This window comes from Hypanus sabinus, chromosome 24, assembly GCF_030144855.1.
Source record: "Hypanus sabinus isolate sHypSab1 chromosome 24, sHypSab1.hap1, whole genome shotgun sequence".
Taxonomy (NCBI): Eukaryota; Metazoa; Chordata; class Chondrichthyes; order Myliobatiformes; family Dasyatidae; genus Hypanus; species Hypanus sabinus.
The window spans coordinates 32,784,314-32,811,651 of NC_082729.1; the positions used below are offsets into that span (position 1 = coordinate 32,784,314).

Below are 27,338 nucleotides of genomic sequence, written 5' to 3' on the forward strand. Positions count from 1 at the left end.
AGGTGATGATCCGAGCACGACACCGGCCGCATGGAGGAAGCCGACACGCTGGAGACATAAGCCCGAGAGATATACAGGCGGTCTATCCGGGAACCCCCCTCTCTAGATCTTCTGGAGAAGGCGCTAGAGTCCGGGTGAAGATTCCGCCAGCTGTCCACCAAGTCAAAGGAGCCGACTAGCTCCTTTAACTTTTTCGCCGATGCCGGGTCGCGTTGGAGGCCCGAGCGGTCCTCCACCTCGAGGGTACAGTTGAAGTCTCCCCCGAGGATGACGCAGTCCCCCGGGTCGATGGCACTCAGCAAGGTGGACAGCTGACAGAATAGGCGCGTCTGCATCACCCCGCGCCTCGGAGCATACACGTTGATAAAATGTAACGGTACTCCATCCAGGCGCACAGCCAGGTGGAGCAGACGGCCGGGCACAACATCTTGGACTCCTACGATTTCTGGCCGGAAGGTTGGGGCCAACAGGATCGCCACCCCACTAGAGTTGGAGCTAAGGTGACTCATGTAGACCCCGCCCTGCCACTCCAGGAGCCAAGCGGACTCGTCCCCCGGGGTGGTATGGGTTTCCTGCAGGAAACTCACCGCGTATCTCCCGTCCCTGAGGACTGAGAGACTGTTATACCTGCGGAGAGAGCCCCTGCTACCGTTTACATTGAGACTAGCTATGGTAAGCTTCAAGTCGGGAGCACACTAGGCCTCAGCCCCAGTCCCCTTCCCACTGAGAGCGATGGCGCCCTCAGCCGCACACTCCCGAAGAAAACCGAGAATATCCTTTGCTTTCCGGGCCCGACTGCTACCATCGCTACCCTGTGACCCACCATCTCCAGGAGCGAGGCTGCTTTTCATCCTGATGTCCCGCACCAGGTCATCCAGGAAGGATTTCAGCTGCCGCCTGTCATTCCCTGACACAGCATTCCTCTTCCCCTTCCCCTTCCGTCTGAGGATGACCCTCAGGGACTTCACCAGCCTCGGCATGCTAGGCCAGCGAAGCGAGGCTAGTTTAGGCCGATGCTTTGCACCAACGGAGGAGTGAATAAACTCTCTGATCTCCTCCACAGGTATCAATGGGGACTTCTCTGGAGGGGTGAGGATGTCCATTGTCTCGCTGTCAAATGAATCCCCCTCCAACCCCTCACTGCAGACAGATCCCCCACCGTCCTCCTCAGGTGGTGTATAAGGTGGCTGCCCCTGTAACCTACACTGCACAGTGGGTACCTCCCCTATACCTTCCCGCTCCACCGTCGCAGCAGTCTTACCCACAGTTGCGACGATGGAGGGAAAATCCCAAGGGACTCCCTGCAGGCCATTAGTTGATGGGGTCGGCATGCCGGGTACATCACCCTCCCCAGGAGACAGGCATGAAGGGGACCCCAGCAGCTCTGGCCCAATGGATTCACTGGCAGCCTGATGCTGACTGTGAGAGAGCCTGGTCTCCTCTCCACCTGTACTACTTAATACATTTGCCTCCAGGGAGGCGCTGACTGCTAAGTCCTGGGTGGAGGGCTCCAGGTCTGTTTTAGGCGTGCAAACAGGCCCAGCACTAGCTTCATGCACAACCACACCACCCACCCCAGGACTGGTGTCTACATCTGGGGATTCAGGGTTAGACACAACACCCACCCGGATCCCCACCACTTTCTGGGACTCCCCCTCATCTGCATTCTCTGCCCTCTTGGGGGAACAATCCCATCTCCTCTTCAAGCCGGAGGAGCACACAGGTGCGGAATTCACCGACAGCGCGGTACTCTCCGCTCCTATCGCCCCGTCTAACCGTACGCTTCCCCGAGCCTCCCTCTCCACCTCAGGGCAAATGGGCGTGAGCTCTGCGGTCTCGGGGGCCGACTTCTTCACGTGTTCTTGCCCCGCCCGGACTCCACCCCGTCCCTCGCCTGAACCTCCCCACACGTAGCCCCAGGATCACCCGCCTGAACCACAGGGGTAGGAGCAGACGTAGGAATAGGGGCAGGGTTAGAGACAGGGTCAGGGGCAGGAGCAGGGGTCGGCACAGGTGTTGGAGCAGGGATGGGATCAGGGGCAGAGGTAGCTGGGGCACAAGTTCCTGAAGTGGACTCCCTGGGTTTTCGGGTGCTAGGACAGTCCCTCCGAAAGTGCCCCACCTCCCCGCACGCATGGCACCGTGGGCGCTCAGAGCTCCAATACACCTGATAATCTACCCCCTCGTGCCGGACAGTAAACCGGCCCTCAACTTCGTCCTCCTTTTCCAGTTTCATGAATACCTGTCGCCGGAAAGAGATTACGGTCCGGAGGGTGCGCCTCCTGAATTTGTGCCTGATGGCAGTTATCTCTGACCGTACTTGCCCCAAGCGGGCCAATGCGGGAAGCAGGTCCTCGTTGGGGATGAAAGGCTGTACGTGACCGAGGACGATGCGTTGTGTGGGAGCTGTCACTAGCTCCATCTGTAAAAAGATGTTCTCCACCGTGATCCCTCTACTGAGGGCCCGATGCACCAACTCATCATTCCTCAGGTAAAACACCGCCTTCCCGAACTCCTTCTCAGCGGCCAAAACACCATCTCTCCCCAACAAGTCCTCCATGGCCTCCGCGCACTTTTCCAGCGTAGTTCCAGTTCGCAAAATACATTGCACATTCAACTTTCACCGTCCGAAACAGGGCATTGTCCGAGGCCGGAGAGGCAGCCGCCTATGCATAACTCCCCGCAGGCCTGCGACTCCCTGTAGACTGGTCCGGCATGTTACTTATGTGTCCGAACCGAGAATGATACGGTGGTGCTGGTTAGAAAGTCCTGGAGTGAGTTGAGTCACTGGCAGGAAAAGTTTGTACTCGACAGCACCTTGCTGGCTCCGTGCCAGAAATTCCAACGCCAGGAAAGGCTCCGTTAGTCCTGTAGAAACTTCCAGGCCGTGAGAGGTCGAGACGTCTCAAACGACGGTTCGGCTCCAACACCGAACGAGAATCCCTACGATAGAGATGGAAGGAGGTTGCCCCGATGTCAGTGGGGACAAACAACGTCGTTTGCCTCCGGTTTTGGGATTTGGGAGTGAAACTGCTTCACGGCGAGTTGCCAGCCGCCACAGCAGAGTGCTACGCAGTTCGAAGCCGTCAACGAACCCGGTCCAAACTGGCAGAAAAACTCCAAACAAAGCTTCCACTCTAAACCAGCCGCTCACTTAGAAGTTCAAGGGACGTTGGAAACCAATTTCCAAGCAATTCAAGACCTTCATAAAGTAGTTTTTCCCCGATTTCTCCCAGCGCAATCAGAACAGCTACACTCTGTGTCTGACCCCGGGAGTGTGTGATGGGACGGTGTGGAGGGAGCTTCACCCTGTGTCTGACCCCAGGAGTGTGTGATGGGACGGTATGGAGGGAGCTTCACTCTGTGTCTGACCCCAGGAGTGTGTGATGGGACGGTGTGGAGGGAGCTTCACTCTGTGTCTCACCCCAGCAGAGTGTGTGATGGGACGGTGTGGAGGGAGCTTCACTCTATCTGACCCCGGGAGTGTGTGATGAGACGGTGTGGAGGGAGCTTCACTCTGTGTCTGACCCCGGGAGTGTGTGATGGGATGGTGTGGAGGGAGCTTTACTCTGTGTCTGACCCCGGGAGTGTGTGATGGGACGGTGTGGAGGGGGTTTCACTCTGTGTCTGACCCCGGGAGTGTGTGATGGGGCAGTGTGGAGGGAGTTTCACTCTGTGTCTGACCCCGGGAATGTGTGTTGCGACGGTGTGAAGGGAGCTTCACTCTGCGTCTGACCCCGGGAGTGTGTGATGGGACGGTGTGGAGGGGGTTTCACTCTGTGTCTGACCCCGGGAGTGTGTGATGGGACAGTGTGGAGGGAGTTTCACTCTGTGTCTGACCCCGGGACTGTGTGTTGCGACGGTGTGGAGGGAGCTTCACTCTGTGTCTCACCCCAGGAGTGTGTGATGGGACGATGTGGAGGGAGCTTCACTCTGTGTCTGACCCCGGGAGTGTGTGATGGGACGGTGTGGAGGGAGCTTCACTCTGTGTCTGACCCCGGGAGAGTGTGATGGGATGGTGTGGAGGGAGCTTCACTCTGTGTCTGACCCTGGGAGTGTGTGATGGGACGGTGTGGAGGGAGCTTCACTCTGTGTCTGACCCCGGGAGTGTGTGATGGGACAGAGTGGAGGGAGCTTCACTCTGTGTCTGACCCCGGGAGTGTGTGATGGGACGGTGTGGAGGGAGCTTTACTCTGTGTCTGACCCCGGGAGTGTGTGAAGGGACGATGTGGAGGGAGTTTCACTCTGTCACTGACCCCGGGAATGTATGATAGGACATTATGCAAAGAGCATCACTCACAGAGTATAGCTGAGTCACAGACCAGAGTTCAGTGTAAAATCGATTTTAATCCCAGAAGATCAGGAATGTGAAACATTGCATCCGATATTGAGGCACGAGAAGACTGCCTGGGTGGGCCGTGCCAGTGATCACCGTGAGCCACAGCAGGGCTGCTCTGCTGACCTTGGACAGAGGGGGACCGGGACACTGGTCCAGGGGTGGTCCCCAGCAATCGGTACAGTGGGACCATCCCGACAGGAGGGGGGGGATGGGATAGCACCCCACCAGGCAGCTTGAAACTAGTATGTAAGGCCACTGTTGGAGCCCCTTATTAGGGGACAAAGCACCTGAGGATGAGGGCTCAGAGCGGAAGGATCTGAGAGGAGGGCAAATGGGGCAGAGATTTGAATCTTTGGAAAACCAGGGGTTTGAGAGTCCAGAAGATAAGGAGCCATGGACAAAAGGTTCCAGGATGTGAGAGGCCAGAGACGAAGGTCTTGGGGAAGTTACGTGAATCACTGTGAAGACCCTGGCAATCACTGCCGCTCTGGACACATATTGGGGGAGGGGGGGAAGTCTCCCTCGAGGAGGGCAGGGTCTCCCTCTGGCAGAAATGACCAGGAAGCCAGGGAAGGGTTCTAAGCCGGCACCAGGCGGGAGGTGGTGAGCAGGAAGGGGTTGAAGTCCTCGGCCTGGACCACGCGGTGAAGGGACGGCTCAGAGGCACTGCGCTCGATCTTGGGCAGAGAACGCTGCAACATCTCGATGGAGGCCAGGATCTGCAGGTACGGAGAGGAGCATATGCAGGGGTCACATACCACATACCCACTCCTGTCCTCCCACTCTCTGGTACTGAGAGTTCCTCCCTCCCCAAACCCCTCTGTCATTTCTGTGATACACTCCCTCCCTGATACTGACCCCTCTTTCTCATCTCTGTGACCTTTCTCTTCCAGTCTTTGTGACCCTCTCCCTCCCCTACACCCTTCTCCTTTTCCATGACCCCCTCCCTCCTCCCTGTCTTTGTGACCCTCTCTCTTCCTTACATCCCTCCCTGTTTCCCTCGTTCCCCTATCTTTTCCCAGTCTTTCTGACCCTGTCAATCTCCTACACCTCCCTGTTTCCATGATCCTCTCTCCCCTGCAACCCTTCCCATCTCCGTACCTGTATGAAGAGGGGCCGCTCCTCACGTTTGAACTTGGTGCAGTCAACAATAAGCCTCCTCATGGCCTTGGGGCAGTTGCTGTGAACCTTGCTGAGGTCGGGACTCAGGTACCCACGGCCCACCATGAAGATAATCTGTGATGGGGGGAGTGAGGTGATGGGACAGAGGTCAGCTCCTGCCCTCCCCACATCTCTCCTCGTCTCCTCCACCCTCCCCACTCCCTCCACCGATCCACCCTCCCGTGTCCCACAAACATGCACGTTCTGTGAGTAAATCAAAGACCCCCAACGTGTAGGTGAGGGAGAGGACCTGGGAAGGTGATGGGAGGCATGGTTATGGGGTAGGAGAGTGAAGGGGGAAGGCAAGGGGGCAAGAGAGTGGGGCAGCAAAGGGGAAATGAGACAGTTGAGACACTCCAAGAGGCAGCACTGAGTAAGAGGGCTCAGTGGGCATTTACCTCAACCAGTCAGACTCAACAAACCGGGAGAGGGGCTGAGTGGGGGTCCACATTGAGGGAGCATAGCAGGTCCACCATGTTTTGCCTCCCTAGTCCATCCCAGTACTCCCTCCCTCGGCGTGTCCCGACCACATTCCCCCTTTGTAGTCCATCCTCATATGTCCTTCCCTGGTGAGTCCCCACCCTGTTTCCCATCCCTAGTCCGTCTCAGTACACCCTTCCCCAGTCTGTCCCCAACCTGTTTCCCATCCCTAGTCCGTCTCAGTACACCCTTCCTCAGTCTGTCCCAAACCTGTACCCCATCCCTAGTCCGTCTCAGTACACCCTTCCCCAGCCTGTCCCCACCCTGTACCCCATCCCTAATCCGTCCCAATACATCCTTCCCCAGTCTGTCCCCAACCTGTTTCCCATCCCTAGTCCGTCTCAGTACACCCTTCCCCAGTCTGTCCCCAACCTGTACCCCATCCCTAGTCCGTCTCAGTACACCCTTCCCCAGCCTGTCCCCACCCTGTACCCCATCCCTAATCCGTCTCAGTACACCCTTCCTCAGTCTGTCCCCAACCTGTACCCCATCCCTAGTCCGTCTCAGTACACCCTTCCCCAGCCTGTCCCCACCCTGTACCCCATCCCTAATCCGTCCCAATACATCCTTCCCCAGTCTGTCCCCAACCTGTTTCCCATCCCTAGTCTGTCTCAGTACACCCTTCCTCAGTCTGTCCCCAACCTGTACCCCATCCCTAATCCGTCTCAGTACACCCTTCCCCAGTCTGTCCCCAACCTGTTTCCCATCCCTAGTCCGTCTCAGTACACCCTTCCCCAGTCTGTCCCCAACCTGTTTCCCATCCCTAGTCCGTCTCAGTACACCCTTCCCCAGTCTGTCCCCAACCTGTTTCCCATCCCTAGTCCGTCTCAGTACACCCTTCCTCAGTCTGTCCCCAACCTGTACCCCATCCCTAGTCTGTCCAAATACATCCTTCCCCAGCATCCCCACCCTGTTCTGCCCCCTAGTCCGTCCCAATATACCCTTCCCCAGCCTGTCCCCACCCTGATCTGCCCCCTAGTCCGTCCCAATACACCCTTCCCCAGCCTGTCCCCACCCTGCTTCCCCCTCCTGAGACTGCCCCAGTACACCTGTCTTTGGCCAGTACAGCCTTACCCGGTCTGTCCTCTTCCCTAGACCATAACAGTACACCTTTCCCTGGGGCACTCCCACCCTGTTCCCCCTCCTTAGTCTGTCCCTCCCCTCCCCTGGTACCTGGTCACGGTTGCTGATGTGGGAGTAGGGGAGGGTCCCGCTCATGATCTCGTACAGCACAATCCCGTAGGCATAGACATCCGACTGGAAGCTGTAGGGATTGTTGTCCTGCATCCGGATCACCTCTGGAGCCTGGAAGGTAATGGAAAATAGGAAATGTGGGGGATGAGAGAGGTGATGGGCCGATAGCGTGCGCTCGCAGACGGCGCTGAGCAGATGGTGCTGGAGAGACAGAAAACTCCTAAAATCTGCTCTGAGCATCCTGGAATCCCGATGGCTTGGCACCCACTACTGTTAAACACATTACTCTGTCCAACTGACAGGAACCCCATTCCCCACTCCCTTTAAACCCACTGCGATTCCATATTCCGCTTACTTTAAACCCTCTAGGGCACCGTGTCCCACTCCTTTTAAACTCACTGGGTCCTTGCATCCCACTCCCTTTAAACCCACCAGGACCCTGCATCCCACTCCCTTTAAACCCACCGGGACCCTGCATCCCACTCACTTTAAACCCACCGGGACCTGCATCCCGCTCCCTTTAAACCCACCGGGACCTGCATCCCGCTCCCTTTAAACCCACCGGGACCTGCATCCCACTCCCTTTAAACCCACCGGGACCCTGCATCCCACTCCCTTTAAACCCACCGGGACCTGCATCCCACTCCCTTTGAATCCACCGGGACCCTGCATCCCACTCCCTTTAAACCCACCGGGACCTGCATCCCGCTCCCTTTGAACCCACCGGGACCCTGCATCCCGCTCCCTTTGAACCCACCGGGACCCTGCATCCCACTCCCTTTAAACCCACCAGGACCTGCATTCCACTCCCTTTAAACCCACCGGGACCTGCATCCCGCTCCCTTTGAACCCACCGGGACCCTGCATCCCACTCCCTTTAAACCCACCGGGACCTGCATCCCACTCCCTTTGAATCCACCGGGACCTGCATCCCACTCCCTTTCAATCCACCAGGACCTGCAACCCACTCCCTTTAAACCCACCGGGACCTGCATCCCGCTCCCTTTAAACCCACCAGGACCCTGCATCCCGCTCCCTTTCAATCCACCGGGACCCTGCATCCCACTCCCTTTAAACCCACCGGGACCCTGCATCCCGCTCCCTTTAAACCCACCGGGACCTGCATCCCACTCCCTTTAAACCCACCGGGACCTGCATCCCACTCCCTTTAAACCCACTGGGACCCTGCATCCCACTCCCTTTAAACCCACCGGGACCCTGCATCCCGCTCCCTTTGAACCCACCGGGACCCTGCATCCCACTCCCTTTTAATCCACCGGGACCCTGCATCCCACTCCCTTTAAACCCACCGGGACCCTGCATCCCACTCCCTTTAAACCCACCGGGACCTGCATCCCACTCCCTTTAAACCCACCGGGACCTGCATCCCACTCCCTTTAAACCCACCGGGACCCTGCATCCCACTCCCTTTGAACCCACCAGGACCCTGCATCCCACTCCCTTTCAATCCACCGGGACCTGCATCCCACTCCCTTTGAACCCACCGGGACCCTGCATCCCACTCCCTTTAAACCCACCGGGACCTGCATCCCACTCCCTTTAAACCCACCGGGACCCTGCATCCCACTCCCTTTGAATCCACCGGGACCCTGCATCCCACTCCCTTTAAACCCACCGGGACCTGCATCCCACTCCCTTTAAACCCACCGGGACCCTGCATCCCACTCCCTTTGAATCCACCGGGACCCTGCATCCCACTCCCTTTACACCCACAGGGACCCTGTTTCCCACTCCCTTTGAACTCACTGGGACCCCGTTTACAGCTCCCACTGTGGGCTAGGCACGCATCATAGAGATACACCTGGGCTGTCAGCGTGGAGATGCCGGCTTTGTTACAGACTGCGATTGGCCTGCTGTTTGTACCTACGTGCCTGTGGTGGCCTGCAGTGTGATGAGCACATGGGGCAATAAACTGCGACGTAGGCACAAAATGAGGCCATTCGGCCCATTGAATCTGCTCCACCATTCCCTCACGGCTGGCTGATTATCCCTCACAACCCCATTCTCCCTTTAAACCTATCAATCAAGAACCTATTGACCTCCACTTTAAATATACTTAATGACTTGGCGTCCAGACTCACCACCCTCCGGCTAAAGCCTCACCTCTGTCCTAAATAGACGCCCTTCTAACCTGGGGCTGTGCCTACCCCACAATAGGGAACACCCTCTCATCATCCACTCTATCCAGGACTTTCAACATTTGCTAGGTTTTGATGGGATCCCCTCGTTCTTCTAAACTCTGGCAAGTACAGGCCCAGAGCCATCAAAAGCTTCTCATACATTCACTCACGATTCCAGGGACCATTCTTGTGAAGCTCCCAGGATCGTCTCCAATGAGGTCATTACACAGTGCACTGAGGCTGACCCTCTCACTCCCAGGATCGTCTCCAATGAGGTCATTACACAGTGCACTGAGGCTGACCCTCTCACTCCCAGGATCGTCTCCAATGAGGTCATTACACAGTGCACTGAGGCTGACCCTCTCACTCCCAGGATCGTCTCCAATGAGGTCATTACACAGTGCACTGAGGCTGACCCTCTCACTCCCAGGATCGTCTCCAATGAGGTCATTACACAGTGCACTGAGGCTGACCCTCTCACTCCCAGGATCGTCTCCAATGAGGTCATTACACAGTGCACTGAGGCTGACCCTCTCACTCCCAGGATCGTCTCCAATGAGGTCATTACACAGTGCACTGAGGCTGACCCTCTCACTCCCAGGGTCATTCCCGCTTGCTGCTACAGCATACCCTTTCTGAAAAATAGGACCAAAAACTGTGCGCAATGGAGTTCATTTTGTTTTTAAGGGATGTGCTCCTAATCTGAGGCTGCGCGCTCAGGTCCCAGACTCTCCCCACTATTGGAAACACGCTCTTACTTGGGGCGGGCGCGCTCCCACCGACTCACCATCCAGAGGATCGAGCCACTGGGCTGCTCCACCTGCTGGGAACCGCTCCACCGCGACTTCACCGTCGCCAGGCCGAAATCGCCGATCTTCACCGTCAGACCCTCGTGCAGGAAGATGTCTGAGTGCAGGGGGAGGGGGCTGTGAAGGAAAATGCACCAGAGAGGGAAGAGCCCAGCCACCTTCCCCCACTCCACCAGTGACCTGCTCCCCACCCCTCCGGCACTCGCTCCCACCCACGGGTGCTCGTCCCTCCTCCTCGGACCTGCCGCTCCTGGCCTTCTGGTCACTCCCCACCTCCCTCTCTCTTTCTGAAACTCAGTCATTCAGCCCACTGAGCCTGTGGCTGTCCTTGACCACCCATGTACACCGTGGTGGGTGGGTTAATTGTCTCCCCGTGGGTGTAGGTGATAGGCTAAATCTAGAGGGTCCCTCCAGGACCCTCCCACACACACTGGAGTAACGGCTAACCCACCGATCCCACACGTTCATCGGGAAGTGGGAGGGAATTGGATCGGTTGGGGAGGGGGAATCACATGGGGTCGCAGGGAGAACGTGCAAACTCCGCACACACTAACGTAGACACACACACAGTGGCCGGGATCTTGGGGGTTCGTAAAGGAGCTGAACTACCCCATTCTCTCTCTCGCTCTCCCTCCCCATCGTCTGCACTGCAGGAGAAACCAGTTTAACCACTGAGTGATGGAGAGGGAGGGGGAGAGAGGGGGTAGAGAGGAGGAAGGGGAGGAGAAGAGGGTGGGTAGTGGGAGGGAAGGAGAGTGGGGAGAGTAGTGAGGGGGAGGTCAAGGGGAAGAGGGAGTGGAGAGAGAATAGTGAGGAGGAGTGGTGAGGGGAGGGGAGAGAGGAAGGGGGAGAGGGTGGGGAGGGGGACAGGGGAGAGGGAAAGGGGAGGAGAGGGGGAGAAGGAAAGCGGAGGAGAGAGGTGGAGGGGGAGGGGAGAGGGGGAGAGGGAAGGGGAGGAGAGGGGGAGAGGGAAGGGGAGGAGAGGGGGAGAGGGAAAGCGGAGGAGAGGGGAGAGGGAGGGGAGGAGGGGGAGGGGTAGGGGGTGAGGGTGAGAGGGGGAGGGAAAGGGGAGGGGAGGGAATGGGGAGAGGGAAAGGGGAGGAGAGGAAGGGAGAGGGAGATAGGGAAGGGAGAGTGGTGAGGGGGAGAGATTGGAGGTCGAGGAGGTGAGTGGTGGAGGAGAGCAGGAGGGAGAGGGGTGTGAGGGGAGTGAGTTTGTGGATGAGAGGTTGGGGTACCCAGTCGACGACAGTGTCCAGTCCAAGGGAAGGGAGGAAGTTGGGGAGACGAGCAGACAGGATACTGTTGGTCTTCAGGTCACGGTGGATGATATTCTTCGCGTGGAGATAACTGGAAGAGATGGACAGCAAGTTAGAGGGTGGGAACGAGGGGGATGAGGCTGAGGTCAGGGTGAGAGGGTGGGAGACGGGAGATGAGCCTGAAACATCCCATTACCCAATCACCATCACCATGGAAACCGAGAGTAGAGGTGGGAGTGTGAAGCCTCCATCCAAAGCCAAGCCCCAACTCCCCTACTGGGCCAATCACACTGCTCGCCCAACTCTCTCACATTCAGAGACACTCAACCCCACCACTGAATAACCGTTGCTCCTCCCTTCCCCACCCATCCTCCCCTGTTCCACCTCTGCACCCACAGAGTCACCAACCAGCCACATCCAATCCCAGTATTTTCCCCCCCTCCGCACGCCATCACTCATACTCCTCAACATGTTGACCAGCCCCTCCCTGCTCATCCCTCAGTGACCGGTGACCACACAACCTCTCACTGCATTTGGTCTTTCCCCTACCCCGTCAGGCTGACCCCCTCCCTCCCATGCCCGCGGTGCATACTCCATGCCCTGTGCGGTCTGCCGGGCGACGTCGATCAGCTGTAGCGTGTCGAAACGGGTCTCCAGGACGTGGATGTGTCGATACAGGCTGCTGCCCTCGCACCACTGCGTGACGATCGCCATCCGCGGCTTAGACATGAACCCCATGAAGAGAAGGATGTTCACGTGCCTCGTCTTCCTGTGGGGGCGATAGTGGGAACAGTTAGTGTGGACACATTCCAATTCCTCAGAGTCACCTCCCGGGATCAAACTCCCACAGGAACAAACCGCAACACCTCCCCACCACAGAATCACCAACCGAGTCCCAGGTCTAAATCGACTGTCACCGAGTCACTGGTCCGAATCAACTACAACTGAGTCCCAGGTCCGAATCTAATCCCAACGGGTCCCAGGTCTGAACATACTCTCACCGGGACCCAGGTCTGAACATACTCTCACCGAGTCCCAGGTCTGAACATACTCTCACCGAGTCCCAGGTCTGAACATACTCTCACCGAGTCCCAGGTCTGAACATACTTTCACCGGGTCCCAGGTCTGAACATACTTTCACCGGGTCCCAGGTCTGAACATATTCTCACCGAGTCCCAGGTCTGAACATACTCTCACCGGCTCCCAGGTCTGAATCGACTCTCACCGAGTCCCAGGACTGAACATACTCTCACCGAGTCCCAGGTCTGAACATACTCTCACCGAGTCCCAGGTCTGAACATACTTTCACCGAGTCCCAGGTCTGAACATACTCTCACCGGGTCCCAGGTCTGAACATACTCTCACCGAGTCCCAGGTCTGAATCGACTCACACTGAGTCCCAGGTCCGAATCGACTCACACTGAGTCCCAGGTCTGAATCGACTCACACTGAGTCCCAGGTCCGAATCGAGTCTCACCGAGTCCCAGGTCCGAATCGACTCTCACCGAGTCACAGGTCCGAATCGACTACAACAGAGTCCCAGGTCTGAATCGACTCTCACCGAGTCCCAGGTCCGAATCGACTCTCACCGGGTCCCAGGTCCGAATCGACTAAAACTGAGTCCCAGGTCCGAATCGACTACAACCGAGTCCCAGGTCCGAATCGACTACAACCGAGTCCCAGGTCCGAATCGACTGCAACTGAGTCCCAGGTCCGAATCGACTGCAACCGAGTCCCAGGTCTGAATCGACTCCAACCGAGTCGCAGGTCTGAATCGACTACAACCGAGTCCCAGGTCCGAATCGACTGCAACTAAGTCCCAGGTCTGAATCGACTGCAACTAAGTCCCAGGTCTGAATCGACTACAACCGAGTCCCAGGTCCGAATTCCCAGATCCGAATCGACTCTCACCGAGTCCCAGGTCTGAATCGACTCTCACCGAGTCCCAGGTCTGAATCGACTCACACTGAGTCCCAGGTCTGAACATACTCTCACCGGGTCCCAGGTCTGAACATACTCTCACCGGCTCCCAGGTCTGAATCGACTCACACTGAGTCCCAGGTCCGAATCGACTCACACTGAGTCCCAGGTCTGAATCAACTCACACTGAGTCCCAGGTCCGAATCGAGTCTCACCGAGTCCCAGGTCCGAATCGACTCTCACCGGGTCCTAGGTCCGAATCGACTCTCACCGAGTCCCAGGTCCGAATCGACTATCACCGGGTCCCAGGTCTGAATTGACTCTCACCGAGTCCCAGGTCCGAATCGACTCTCACCGGGTCCCAGGTCTGAATTGACTCCCACTGGGTCCCAGGTCCGAATCGACTCCTACCGAGTCCCAGGTCTGAATCGACTACAAAAGAGTCCCAGGTCCGAATCGACCACAACCAAGTCCCAGGTCTGAATCGACTCCAAACGGATCCCAGGTCTGAATCGACTTCAACGGAATCCCATGTCTGAATCGAATAGAACCGAGTCCCATGTCTGAATGGACTGCAACCGAGACCCAGGTCCGAAGTGACTCTCAGCAAGCCCCAGGTCTAAATCGACTACAACCGATTCCCAGGTCCGAATCGACAACAACCGATTCCCAGGTCCGAATCGACAACAACCGAGTCACAGGTCCCAATCGACTACAACCGAGTCCCAGGTCCGAATCGACAACAACCGATTCCCAGGTCCGAATCGACTCCACCGGGTCCCAGGTACGAATCGACTCCAACCGAGTCCCAGATCTGAATCGACTCTCACCGAGTCCCAGGTCCGAATCGACTACAACCGAGTCCCAGGTCCGAATCGACTACAACCGAGTCCCAGGTCCGAATCGACTCTCACCGAGTCCCAGGTCCGAATCGACTACAACCGAGTCCCAGGTCCGAATCGACTACAACCGAGTCCCAGGTCCGAATCGAATCTCACCGAGTCCCAGGTCCGAATCGACTCCAACCGCGTCCCAGTTCCGAATCGAATCTCACCGAGTCCCAGTTCCGAATAGACTCTCACAGTGTCCCAGGTCCGAATTGACTACAACCGAGTCCCAGGTCTGAATCGACTCTCACCAAGCCCCAGGTCTAAATCGACTACAACCGAGTCCCAGATCTGAATCGACTACAACGGAGTCCCAGGTCTGAATTGACTAGAACCGAGTCCCAGGTCTAAATCGACTACAACCGAGTCCCAGGTCCGAATCGACTCCAACCGCGTCCCAGTTCCGAATCGACTCTCACCAAGCCCCAGGTCTAAATCGACTACAACCGAGTCCCAGATCTGAATCGACTACAACGGAGTCCCATGTTTGAATCGACCAGAACCGAGTCCCAGGTGTGAATCGAGTCCCACCGAGTCCCAGGTCCGAATCGACAAAAAACGATTCCCAGGTCCGAATCGACAACAACCGATTCCCAGGTCCGAATCGACTACAACCGAGTGTCAGGTCTAAATCGACTGTCACCGAGTCCCAGGTCCGAATCGACTCTAACCGAGTCCCAGGTCCGAATCGACTCCAACCGGGTCCCAGGTCTGAATCGACTCCAACAGGGTCCCAGGTCTGAATTGACTAGAACCGAGTCCCAGGTCTAAATCGACTACAACCGAGTCCCAGGTCTGAATCGATTCTCACCAAGCCCCAGGTCTAAATCGACAACAACCGAGACCCAGGTCGGAATCGACTCGCAGCGGGTCCCAGGTCCGAATCGACTCCAACCGATTTCCAGATCCGAATCGACTACAACCAAGTCCCAGGTCTGAATCGACTCAAACCGAGTCCCAGGTCCGAATCGACTCATACCGCGTCCTAGGTCTGAAACGACTCCAACCGAGTCCCAGGTCCGAATCGACTCGGACCGCGTCCCAGGTCTGAATCGACAAGAACCGAGTCCCAGGTCTGAATCGAGTACAACCGAGTCCCAGGTCCGAATCGATTCCAACCGAGTCCCCGGTCTGAATCGACAAGAACCGAGTCCCAGGTCCGAATCGACAAGAACCGAGTCCCAGGTCCGAATCGACAAGAACCGAGTCCCAGGTCCGAAATGACTCGTACCGCGTCCCAGGTCTGAATTGACACGTACCGAGTCCCAGGTCTGAATCGACAAGAACCGAGTCTCAGGTCTGAATCGACTCCAACCGGGTCCCAGGTCTGAAGAGACTAATACGGAGTCCCATGTCTGAATCGACTAGAACCGAGTCCCAGGTCAGAATCGACTAGAACCGAGTCCCAGGTCAGAATCGACTAGAACCGAGTCCCAGGTCAGAATCGACTCCAACTGAGTCCCAGGTCTGAATTGACTACAACAGAGTCCAATGTCTGAATCGACTACAACTGAGTCCCAGGTCCGAAGTGACTCTCACCGAGCCCCAGGTCTGAATTGACTACAACCGAGTCCCAGGTCCGATCCGACTACAACCGAGTCCCAGGTCCGAATCAACTCCAACCGATTTCCAGGTCCGAATCGACTACAACCGAATCCCAGGTACAAAACGACTACAACCGAGTCCCAGGTCTGAATCGACAACAACAGAGTGCCAGGTTTGAATCGACTACAACTGAGTCGCAGGTCCAAATCGATTACAACCGAGTCCCAAGTCCAAATCGAGACTCACCGAGTCCCAGGTCCGAATCGACAACAACCGAGTCCTAGGTCTCAATCGACAACAACCGAGTCCCAGGTACAAATCGACGACAACCGAGACCCAGGTCGGAATTGACTCGCAGCGGGTCCCAGGTCTGAATTGACTCGTACCGCAACCCAGGTCTGACTCGACAAGAACCGAGTCCCAGGTCTGATCGACTACAACTGAGTCCCAGGTCTGAATCGACTCGTACCGCGTCCCAGGTCTGAATCGACTCGTACCGCGTCCCAGGTCTGAATCGACTCGTACCGCGACCCAGGTCTGAATCGACTACAACCGAGTCCCAGGTCTGAATCGACTACAACCGAGTACCAGGTCTCAATCGACTACAACCGAGTCCCAGGTCCGAATCGACTCCAACCGAGTCCCAGGTCCGAATCGACAACAACCGAGTCCCAGGTCTGAATCGACTACAACTGAGTTCCATGTCTGAATCGACTACAACCGAGTACCAGGTCCGAATCGACACCAACTGAGTACCAGGTCCGAATCGACAACAACCGAGGCCCAGGTTTGAATCGACAACAACCGAGTCCCAGGTCCGAATTGACTACAACCGAGTCCCAGGTCCGAATCGACTACAACCGAGACCCAGGTCGGAATCGACTCGCAGCGGGTCCCAGGTCCGAATCAACTCCAACTGATTTCCAGGTCCGAATCGACTACAACCGAATCCCAGGTCTGAATCGACAACAACAGAGTGCCAGGTTTGAATCGACAACAACCGAGTCCCAGGTCCGAATCGAATACAGCCGAGTCCCAGGTCCAAATCGAGACTCACCGAGTCCCAGGTCCGAATCGACAACAACCGAGTCCTAGGTCTCAATCGACAACAACCGAGTCCCAGGTACAAATCGACGACAACCGAGACCCAGGTCGGAATTGACTCGCAGCGGGTCCCAGGTCTGAATTGACTCGTACCGCAACCCAGGTCTGAATCGACTCGTACCGCGTCCCAGGTCTGAATCGACTCGTACCGCGACCTAGGTCTGAATCGACTACAACCGAGACCCAGGTCGGAATTGACTCGCAGCGGGTCCCAGGTCTGAATTGACTCGTACCGCAACCCAGGTCTGAATCGACTCGTACCGCGTCCCAGGTCTGACTCGACTCGTACCGCGACCTAGGTCTGAATCGACTACAACCGAGTCCCAGGTCTGAATCGACTACAACCGAGTACCAGGTCCGAATCGACTCCAACCGAGTCCCATGTCTGAATCGACTAGAACCGAGTCCCATCTCTGAATCGACTACAACTGAGTTCCATGTCTGAATCGACTACAACCGAGTACCAGGTCCGAATCGACAACAACCGAGGCCCAGGTTTGAATCGACAACAACCGAGTCCCAGGTCCGAATTGACTACAACCGAGTCCCAGGTCCGAATCGAGACTCACCGAGTCCCAGGTCCGAATCGACTACAACCGAGACCCAGGTCGGAATCGACTCGCAGCGGGTCCCAGGTCCGAATCAACTCCAACTGATTTCCAGGTCCGAATCGACTACAACCGAATCCCAGGTACAAAACGACTACAACCGAGTCCCAGGTCTGAATCGACAACAACAGAGTGCCAGGTTTGAATCGACTACAACTGAGTCGCAGGTCCAAATCGATTACAACCGAGTCCCAGGTCCAAATCGAGACTCACCGAGTCCCAGGTCCGAATTGAGAGTCACCGAGGCCCAGGTCTGAATCGACTACAACCGAGTCCCACGTCTGAATCGACTCCAACTGAGTACCAGGTCCGAATCGACTCCAACCGAGTACTAGGTCTCAATCGACTACAACCGAGTCCGAGGTTTGAATCGACTACAACCGAGTCCCAGGTCCGAATCGACTCGTACCGCGTCCCAGGTCTGAATTGACTCGTACCGCGACCCAGGTCTGAATCGACGACAAGGGAGTCCCAGGTCTGAATCGACGACAAGGGAGTCCCATGTCTGAATAGACCAGAACCGAGTCCCATGTCTAAATCGACTACAACCGAGACCCAGGTCCGAAGTGACTCTCACCAAGCCCCAGGTCTAAATCGACTACAACCAAGTCCCAGGTCCGAATCGACTCCCACCGAGTCCCAGGTCTGAATTGACTCGTACCGCGACCCAGGTCTGAATCGACAACAACCGAGTCCCAGGTCCGAATTGACTACAACCGGGTCCCAGGTCCGAATTGACAACAACCGATTCCCAGGTCCGAATCGACTACAACCGAGTCCCAGATCCGAATCGACTCCAAACGAGTCCCAGGTCTAAATCGACTGTCACACAGTCCCAGGTCCGAATCGACTACAACCGAGTCCCAGGTCTGAATCGACTACAACCGAGTCCCACGTCTGAATCGACTACAACCGAGTCACAGGTCCGAAGTGACTCTCACCTAGCCCCAGGTCTGAATCGACTACAACCGAGTCCCAGGTCTGAATCGACTACAACCGAGTCCCAGGTCCGAATCGACTACAACTGAGTCCCAGGTCCGAATCGACAACAACCGATTCCCAGGTCGGAATTGACTCGCAGCGGGTCCCAGGTCTGAATTGACTCGTACCGCAACCCAGGTCTGACTCGACAAGAACCGAGTCCCAGGTCTGATCGACTACAACTGAGTCCCAGGTCTGAATCGACTCGTACCGCGTCCCAGGTCTGAATCGACTCGTACCGCGTCCCAGGTCTGAATCGACTCGTACCACGACCCAGGTCTGAATCGACTACAACCGAGTCCCAGGTCTGAATCGACTACAACCGAGTACCAGGTCTCAATCGACTACAACCGAGTCCCAGGTCCGAATCGACTCCAACCGAGTCCCATGTCTGAATCGACTAGAACCGAGTCCCATCTCTGAATCGACTACAACTGAGTTCCATGTCTGAATCGACTACAACCGAGTACCAGGTCCGAATCGACACCAACTGAGTACCAGGTCCGAATCGACAACAACCGAGGCCCAGGTTTGAATCGACAACAACCGAGTCCCAGGTCCGAATTGACTACAACCGAGTCCCAGGTCCGAATCGAGACTCACCGAGTCCCAGGTCCGAATCGACTACAACCGAGACCCAGGTCGGAATCGACTCGCAGCGGGTCCCAGGTCCGAATCAACTCCAACTGATTTCCAGGTCCGAATCGACTACAACCGAATCCCAGGTCTGAATCGACAACAACAGAGTGCCAGGTTTGAATCGACAACAACCGAGTCCCAGGTCCGAATCGAATACAGCCGAGTCCCAGGTCCAAATCGAGACTCACCGAGTCCCAGGTCCGAATCGACAACAACCGAGTCCTAGGTCTCAATCGACAACAACCGAGTCCCAGGTACAAATCGACGACAACCGAGACCCAGGTCGGAATTGACTCGCAGCGGGTCCCAGGTCTGAATTGACTCGTACCGCAACCCAGGTCTGAATCGACTCGTACCGCGTCCCAGGTCTGAATCGACTCGTACCGCGACCTAGGTCTGAATCGACTACAACCGAGTCCCAGGTCTGAATCGACTACAACCGAGTACCAGGTCTCAATCGACTACAACCGAGTCCCAGGTCCGAATCGACTCCAACCGAGTCCCATGTCTGAATCGACTAGAACCGAGTCCCATCTCTGAATCGACTACAACTGAGTCCCAGGTCTGAATCGACTACAACCGAGTACCAGGTCCGAATCGACACCAACTGAGTACCAGGTCCGAATCGACAACAACCGAGGCCCAGGTTTGAATCGACAACAACCGAGTCCCAGGTCCGAATTGACTACAACCGAGTCCCAGGTCCGAATCGACTACAACCGAGACCCAGGTCGGAATCGACTCGCAGCGGGTCCCAGGTCCGAATCAACTCCAACTGATTTCCAGGTCCGAATCGACTACAACCGAATCCCAGGTACAAAACGACTACAACCGAGTCCCAGGTCTGAATCGACAACAACAGAGTGCCAGGTTTGAATCGACTACAACTGAGTCGCAGGTCCAAATCGATTACAACCGAGTCCCAGGTCCAAATCGAGACTCACCGAGTCCCAGGTCCGAATTGAGAGTCACCGAGGCCCAGGTCTGAATCGACTACAACCGAGTCCCACGTCTGAATCGACTCCAACTGAGTACCAGGTCCGAATCGACTCCAACCGAGTACTAGGTCTCAATCGACTACAACCGAGTCCGAGGTTTGAATCGACTACAACCGAGTCCCAGGTCCGAATCGACTCGTACCGCGTCCCAGGTCTGAATTGACTCGTACCGCGACCCAGGTCTGAATCGACGACAAGGGAGTCCCAGGTCTGAATCGACGACAAGGGAGTCCCATGTCTGAATAGACCAGAACCGAGTCCCATGTCTGAATCGACTACAACCGAGACCCAGGTCCGAAGTGACTCTCACCAAGCCCCAGGTCTAAATCGACTACAACCAAGTCCCAGGTCCGAATCGACTCCCACCGAGTCCCAGGTCTGAATTGACTCGTACCGCGACCCAGGTCTGAATCGACAACAACCGAGTCCCAGGTCCGAATTGACTACAACCGGGTCCCAGGTCCGAATTGACAACAACCGATTCCCAGGTCCGAATCGACTACAACCGAGTCCCAGATCCGAATCGACTCCAAACGAGTCCCAGGTCTAAATCGACTGTCACACAGTCCCAGGTCCGAATCGACTACAACCGAGTCCCAGGTCTGAATCGACTACAACCGAGTCCCACGTCTGAATCGACTACAACCGAGTCACAGGTCCGAAGTGACTCTCACCTAGCCCCAGGTCTGAATCGACTACAACCGAGTCCCAGGTCCGAATCGACTACAACCGAGTCCCAGGTCCGAATCGACTACAACTGAGTCCCAGGTCCGAATCGACAACAACCGATTCCCAGGTCCGAATCGACAACAACCGATTCCCAGGTCCGAATCGACTACAACCGAGTTCCATGTCTGAATCGACTCGTACCGCGACCCAGGTCTGAATTGACTCGTACCGCGACCCAGGTCTGAATCGACAAGAACCGAGTCCCAGGTCTGAATCGACTACAACTGAGTCCCAGGTCCGAAGTCACTCTCACCAAGCCCCAGGTCTGAATCGACTACAACCGAGGCCCAGGTCTGAATCGACTCCAACCGAGTCCCAGGTCTGAATCGACTACAACCGAGTCCCAGGTCTGAATCGACTACAACAGAGTCCCATGTCTGAATCGACTACAACTGAGTCCCAGGTCCGAAGTGACTCTCACCGAGCCCCAGGTCTGAATCGACTACAACCGAGTCCCAGGTCTGAATCGACTACAACTGAGTCCCAGGTCCGAATCGACAACAACCGATTCCCAGGTCCGAATCGACAACAACCGATTCCCAGATCCAAATCGACTCCAACCGAGTCCCAGGTCTGAATCGACTGCAACCGAGTCCCAGGTCCGAATCGACTACAACTGAGTTCCATGTCCGAATCGACTATCACCGGGTCCCAGGTCTGAATTGACTCTCACCGAGTCCCAGGTCCGAATCGACTACAACCGAGACCCAGGTCCGAAGTGACTCTCACCAACCCCCAGGTCTAAATCGACTACAACCAAGTCCCAGGTCCGAATCGACTCCCACCGAGTCCCAGGTCTGAATTGACTCGTACCGCGACCCAGGTCTGAATCGACAACAACCGAGTCCCAGGTCCGAATTGACTACAACCGGGTCCCAGGTCCGAATTGACAACAACCGATTCCCAGGTCCGAATCGACTACAACCGAGTCCCAGATCCGAATCGACTCCAAACGAGTCCCAGGTCTAAATCGACTGTCACACAGTCCCAGGTCCGAATCGACTACAACCGAGTCCCAGGTCTGAATCGACTACAACCGAGTCCCACGTCTGAATCGACTACAACCGAGTCACAGGTCCGAAGTGACTCTCACCTAGCCCCAGGTCTGAATCGACTACAACTGAGTCCCAGGTCTGAATCGACTACAACCGAGTCCCAGGTCCGAATCGACTACAACTGAGTCCCAGGTCCGAATCGACAACAACCGATTCCCAGGTCGGAATTGACTCGCAGCGGGTCCCAGGTCTGAATTGACTCGTACCGCAACCCAGGTCTGACTCGACAAGAACCGAGTCCCAGGTCTGATCGACTACAACTGAGTCCCAGGTCTGAATCGACTCGTACCGCGTCCCAGGTCTGAATCGACTCGTACCGCGTCCCAGGTCTGAATCGACTCGTACCGCGACCCAGGTCTGAATCGACTACAACCGAGTCCCAGGTCTGAATCGACTACAACCGAGTACCAGGTCTCAATCGACTACAACCGAGTCCCAGGTCCGAATCGACTCCAACCGAGTCCCATGTCTGAATCGACTAGAACCGAGTCCCATCTCTGAATCGACTACAACTGAGTTCCATGTCTGAATCGACTACAACCGAGTACCAGGTCCGAATCGACACCAACTGAGTACCAGGTCCGAATCGACAACAACCGAGGCCCAGGTTTGAATCGACAACAACCGAGTCCCAGGTCTGATCGACTACAACTGAGTCCCAGGTCTGAATCGACTCCAACCGCGTCCCAGTTCCGAATCGACTCTCACCAAGCCCCAGGTCTAAATCGACTACAACCGAGTCCCAGATCTGAATCGACTACAACGGAGTCCCATGTTTGAATCGACCAGAACCGAGTCCCAGGTGTGAATCGAGTCCCACCGAGTCCCAGGTCCGAATCGACAAAAAACGATTCCCAGGTCCGAATCGACAACAACCGATTCCCAGGTCCGAATCGACTACAACCGAGTGTCAGGTCTAAATCGACTGTCACCGAGTCCCAGGTCCGAATCGACTCTAACCGAGTCCCAGGTCCGAATCGACTCCAACCGGGTCCCAGGTCTGAATCGACTCCAACAGGGTCCCAGGTCTGAATTGACTAGAACCGAGTCCCAGGTCTAAATCGACTACAACCGAGTCCCAGGTCTGAATCGATTCTCACCAAGCCCCAGGTCTAAATCGACAACAACCGAGACCCAGGTCGGAATCGACTCGCAGCGGGTCCCAGGTCCGAATCGACTCCAACCGATTTCCAGATCCGAATCGACTACAACCAAGTCCCAGGTCTGAATCGACTCAAACCGAGTCCCAGGTCCGAATCGACTCATACCGCGTCCTAGGTCTGAAACGACTCCAACCGAGTCCCAGGTCCGAATCGACTCGGACCGCGTCCCAGGTCTGAATCGACAAGAACCGAGTCCCAGGTCCGAATCGACAAGAACCGAGTCCCAGGTCCGAAATGACTCGTACCGCGTCCCAGGTCTGAATTGACACGTACCGAGTCCCAGGTCTGAATCGACAAGAACCGAGTCTCAGGTCTGAATCGACTCCAACCGGGTCCCAGGTCTGAAGAGACTAATACGGAGTCCCATGTCTGAATCGACTAGAACCGAGTCCCAGGTCAGAATCGACTAGAACCGAGTCCCAGGTCAGAATCGACTAGAACCGAGTCCCAGGTCAGAATCGACTCCAACTGAGTCCCAGGTCTGAATTGACTACAACAGAGTCCAATGTCTGAATCGACTACAACTGAGTCCCAGGTCCGAAGTGACTCTCACCGAGCCCCAGGTCTGAATTGACTACAACCGAGTCCCAGGTCCGATCCGACTACAACCGAGTCCCAGGTCCGAATCAACTCCAACCGATTTCCAGGTCCGAATCGACTACAACCGAATCCCAGGTACAAAACGACTACAACCGAGTCCCAGGTCTGAATCGACAACAACAGAGTGCCAGGTTTGAATCGACTACAACTGAGTCGCAGGTCCAAATCGATTACAACCGAGTCCCAAGTCCAAATCGAGACTCACCGAGTCCCAGGTCCGAATCGACAACAACCGAGTCCTAGGTCTCAATCGACAACAACCGAGTCCCAGGTACAAATCGACGACAACCGAGACCCAGGTCGGAATTGACTCGCAGCGGGTCCCAGGTCTGAATTGACTCGTACCGCAACCCAGGTCTGACTCGACAAGAACCGAGTCCCAGGTCTGATCGACTACAACTGAGTCCCAGGTCTGAATCGACTCGTACCGCGTCCCAGGTCTGAATCGACTCGTACCGCGTCCCAGGTCTGAATCGACTCGTACCGCGACCCAGGTCTGAATCGACTACAACCGAGTCCCAGGTCTGAATCGACTACAACCGAGTACCAGGTCTCAATCGACTACAACCGAGTCCCAGGTCCGAATCGACTCCAACCGAGTCCCATGTCTGAATCGACTAGAACCGAGTCCCATCTCTGAATCGACTACAACTGAGTTCCATGTCTGAATCGACTACAACCGAGTACCAGGTCCGAATCGACACCAACTGAGTACCAGGTCCGAATCGACAACAACCGAGGCCCAGGTTTGAATCGACAACAACCGAGTCCCAGGTCCGAATCGAGACTCACCGAGTCCCAGGTCCGAATCGACTACAACCGAGACCCAGGTCGGAATCGACTCGCAGCGGGTCCCAGGTCCGAATCAACTCCAACTGATTTCCAGGTCCGAATCGACTACAACCGAATCCCAGGTCTGAATCGACAACAACAGAGTGCCAGGTTTGAATCGACAACAACCGAGTCCCAGGTCCGAATCGAATACAGCCGAGTCCCAGGTCCGAATCGAGACTCACCGAGTCCCAGGTCCGAATCGAGAGTCACCGAGTCCCAGGTCCGAATGGACTACAACCGAGTCCCAGGTCAGAATCGACTCCAACCGAGGCCCAGGTCTGAATTGACTACAACCGAGTCCCAGGTCTGAATCGACTACAACAGAGTCCAATGTCTGAATCGACTACAACTGAGTACCAGGTCCGAAGTGACTCTCACCGAGCCCCAGGTCTGAATCGCCTACAACCGAGTCCCAGGTCCGATCCGACTACAACCGAGTCCCAGGTCCGAATCAACTCCAACCGATTTCCAGGTCCGAATCGACTACAACCGAATCCCAGGTACAAAACGACTACAACCCAGTCCCAGGTCTGAATCGACAACAACAGAGTGCCAGGTTTGAATCGACTACAACTGAGTCGCAGGTCCAAATCGATTACAACCGAGTCCCAAGTCCAAATCGAGACTCACCGAGTCCCAGGTCCGAATCGACAACAACCGAGTCCTAGGTCTCAATCGACAACAACCGAGTCCCAGGTCCGAATCGACTACAACCGAGTCCTAGGTCTGAATCGACTACAACCGAGTCCCAGGTACAAATCGACTACAACCGAGACCCAGGTCGGAATCGACTCGCAGCGGGTCCCAGGACCGAATCGACTCCAACCGATTTCCAGGTCCGAATCGACTCTTACCGCGTCCCAGGTCTGAATCGACTCGTACCGCGTCCCAGGTCTGAATCGTCTCGTACCGCGTCCCAGGTCTGAATCGACAAGAACCGAGTCCTAGGTCTGAATCAAGTACAACCGAGTCCCAGGTCCGAATCGACTCTCACCGAGTCCCAGGTCCCAATCGACTACAACCGAGTCCCAGGTCCGAATCGACTCTCACCGAGTCCCAGGTCTGAATCGACAACAACCGAGTCCCAGGTGTGAATCGACTCCAACTGGGTCCCAGGTCTGAATTGACTAGAACCGAGACCCATGTCTGAATCGACACCAACCGGGTCCCAGGTCCGAATCGACTAGAACCGAGTCCCAGGTCAGAATCGACTCCAACCGAGTCCCAGGTCAGAATCGACTAGAACCGAGTCCCAGGTCCGAAGTGACTCTCACTGAGCCCCAGGTCTGATTCGACAAAACCGAGCCCCAGGTCGAAATCGACTACAACCGAGTCCCAGGTCTGAATCGACTCCAACCGAGTTCCAGGTCCGAATCGACTACAACTGAGTCCACGGTCCGAATCGACTCCAACCGGGTCCCAGGTCTCAATCGACTACAAATGAGTCCTAGGTCCGAATGGACTCCAACCGGGTCCCAGGTCTGAATCGACTAGAACCGAGTCCCAGGTCAGAATCGACTGCAACCGAGTCCCAGGTCAGAATCGACCCTCAGCGAGTCCCAGGTCCGAATCGACTCCAACCGGGTCTCAGGTCTGAATCGACTAGAACCGAGTCCCAGGTCCGAATCGACTCTAACTGGGTCCCAGGTATGAATCGACTAGAACCGAGTCACAGGTCCGAATCGACTCAAACCGAGTCCCAGGTCCGAATCGACAACAACAGAGTCCCAGGTCCGAATCGACTCAAACCGAGTCCCAGGTCCGAATCGACTCCGACCGAGCCCCAGGTCCGAATCGACAACAACAGAGTCCCAGGTCCGAATCGACTCTCACCGAGTCCCAGGTCCGAATCGACTCTCACCGAGTCCCAGGTCCGGATCGACTACAACCGAGTCCCAGATCCGAATCGACTCCAAACGAGTCCCACGTCTGAATCGACTCCAACTGAGTACCAGGTCCGAATCGACTCCAACCGAGTACTAGGTCTCAATCGACTACAACCGAGTCCGAGGTTTGAATCGACTACAACCGAGTCCCAGGTCCGAATCGACTCGTACCGCGTCCCAGGTCTGAATTGACTCGTACCGCGACCCAGGTCTGAATCGACGACAAGGGAGTCCCAGGTCTGAATCGACGACAAGGGAGTCCCATGTCTGAATAGACCAGAACCGAGTCCCATGTCTGAATCGACTACAACCGAGACCCAGGTCCGAAGTGACTCTCACCAAGCCCCAGGTCTAAATCGACTACAACCAAGTCCCAGGTCCGAATCGACTCCCACCGAGTCCCAGGTCTGAATTGACTCGTACCGCGACCCAGGTCTGAATCGACAACAACCGAGTCCCAGGTCCGAATTGACTACAACCGGGTCCCAGGTCCGAATTGACAACAACCGATTCCCAGGTCCGAATCGACTACAACCGAGTCCCAGATCCGAATCGACTCCAAACGAGTCCCAGGTCTAAATCGACTGTCACACAGTCCCAGGTCCGAATCGACTACAACCGAGTCCCAGGTCTGAATCGACTACAACCGAGTCCCACGTCTGAATCGACTACAACCGAGTCACAGGTCCGAAGTGACTCTCACCTAGCCCCAGGTCTGAATCGACTACAACCGAGTCCCAGGTCTGAATCGACTACAACCGAGTCCCAGGTCCGAATCGACTACAACTGAGTCCCAGGTCCGAATCGACAACAACCGATTCCCAGGTCGGAATTGACTCGCAGCGGGTCCCAGGTCTGAATTGACTCGTACCGCAACCCAGGTCTGACTCGACAAGAACCGAGTCCCAGGTCTGATCGACTACAACTGAGTCCCAGGTCTGAATCGACTCGTACCGCGTCCCAGGTCTGAATCGACTCGTACCGCGTCCCAGGTCTGAATCGACTC

At 56.1% G+C, this 27,338-nt stretch overlaps 1 protein-coding gene across 5 annotated transcripts in view; it reads right to left on the bottom strand.

Moving 5' to 3' along the window:
• Window positions 1-4,327: 4,327 nt before the first annotated feature.
• The window catches only part of LOC132380625 (serine/threonine-protein kinase A-Raf-like), a 134,785-nt gene continuing 111,774 nt past the window's right edge, over window positions 4,328-27,338 (bottom strand). For all 5 annotated transcript variants that reach the window (XM_059949566.1, XM_059949562.1, XM_059949565.1 and 2 more), the window contains 6 exons: window positions 11,976-12,152; window positions 11,428-11,474; window positions 10,103-10,221; window positions 7,154-7,285; window positions 5,441-5,575; window positions 4,328-5,058 (listed from right to left, as the gene is read on the bottom strand). In XM_059949566.1, coding sequence (XP_059805549.1) covers window positions 4,918-5,058; window positions 5,441-5,575; window positions 7,154-7,285; window positions 10,103-10,221; window positions 11,428-11,474; window positions 11,976-12,152 — 751 coding nt within the window. In that variant the 3' untranslated portion in view covers window positions 4,328-4,917. The remainder of the gene's footprint in view (window positions 5,059-5,440; window positions 5,576-7,153; window positions 7,286-10,102; window positions 10,222-11,427; window positions 11,475-11,975; window positions 12,153-27,338) is intronic.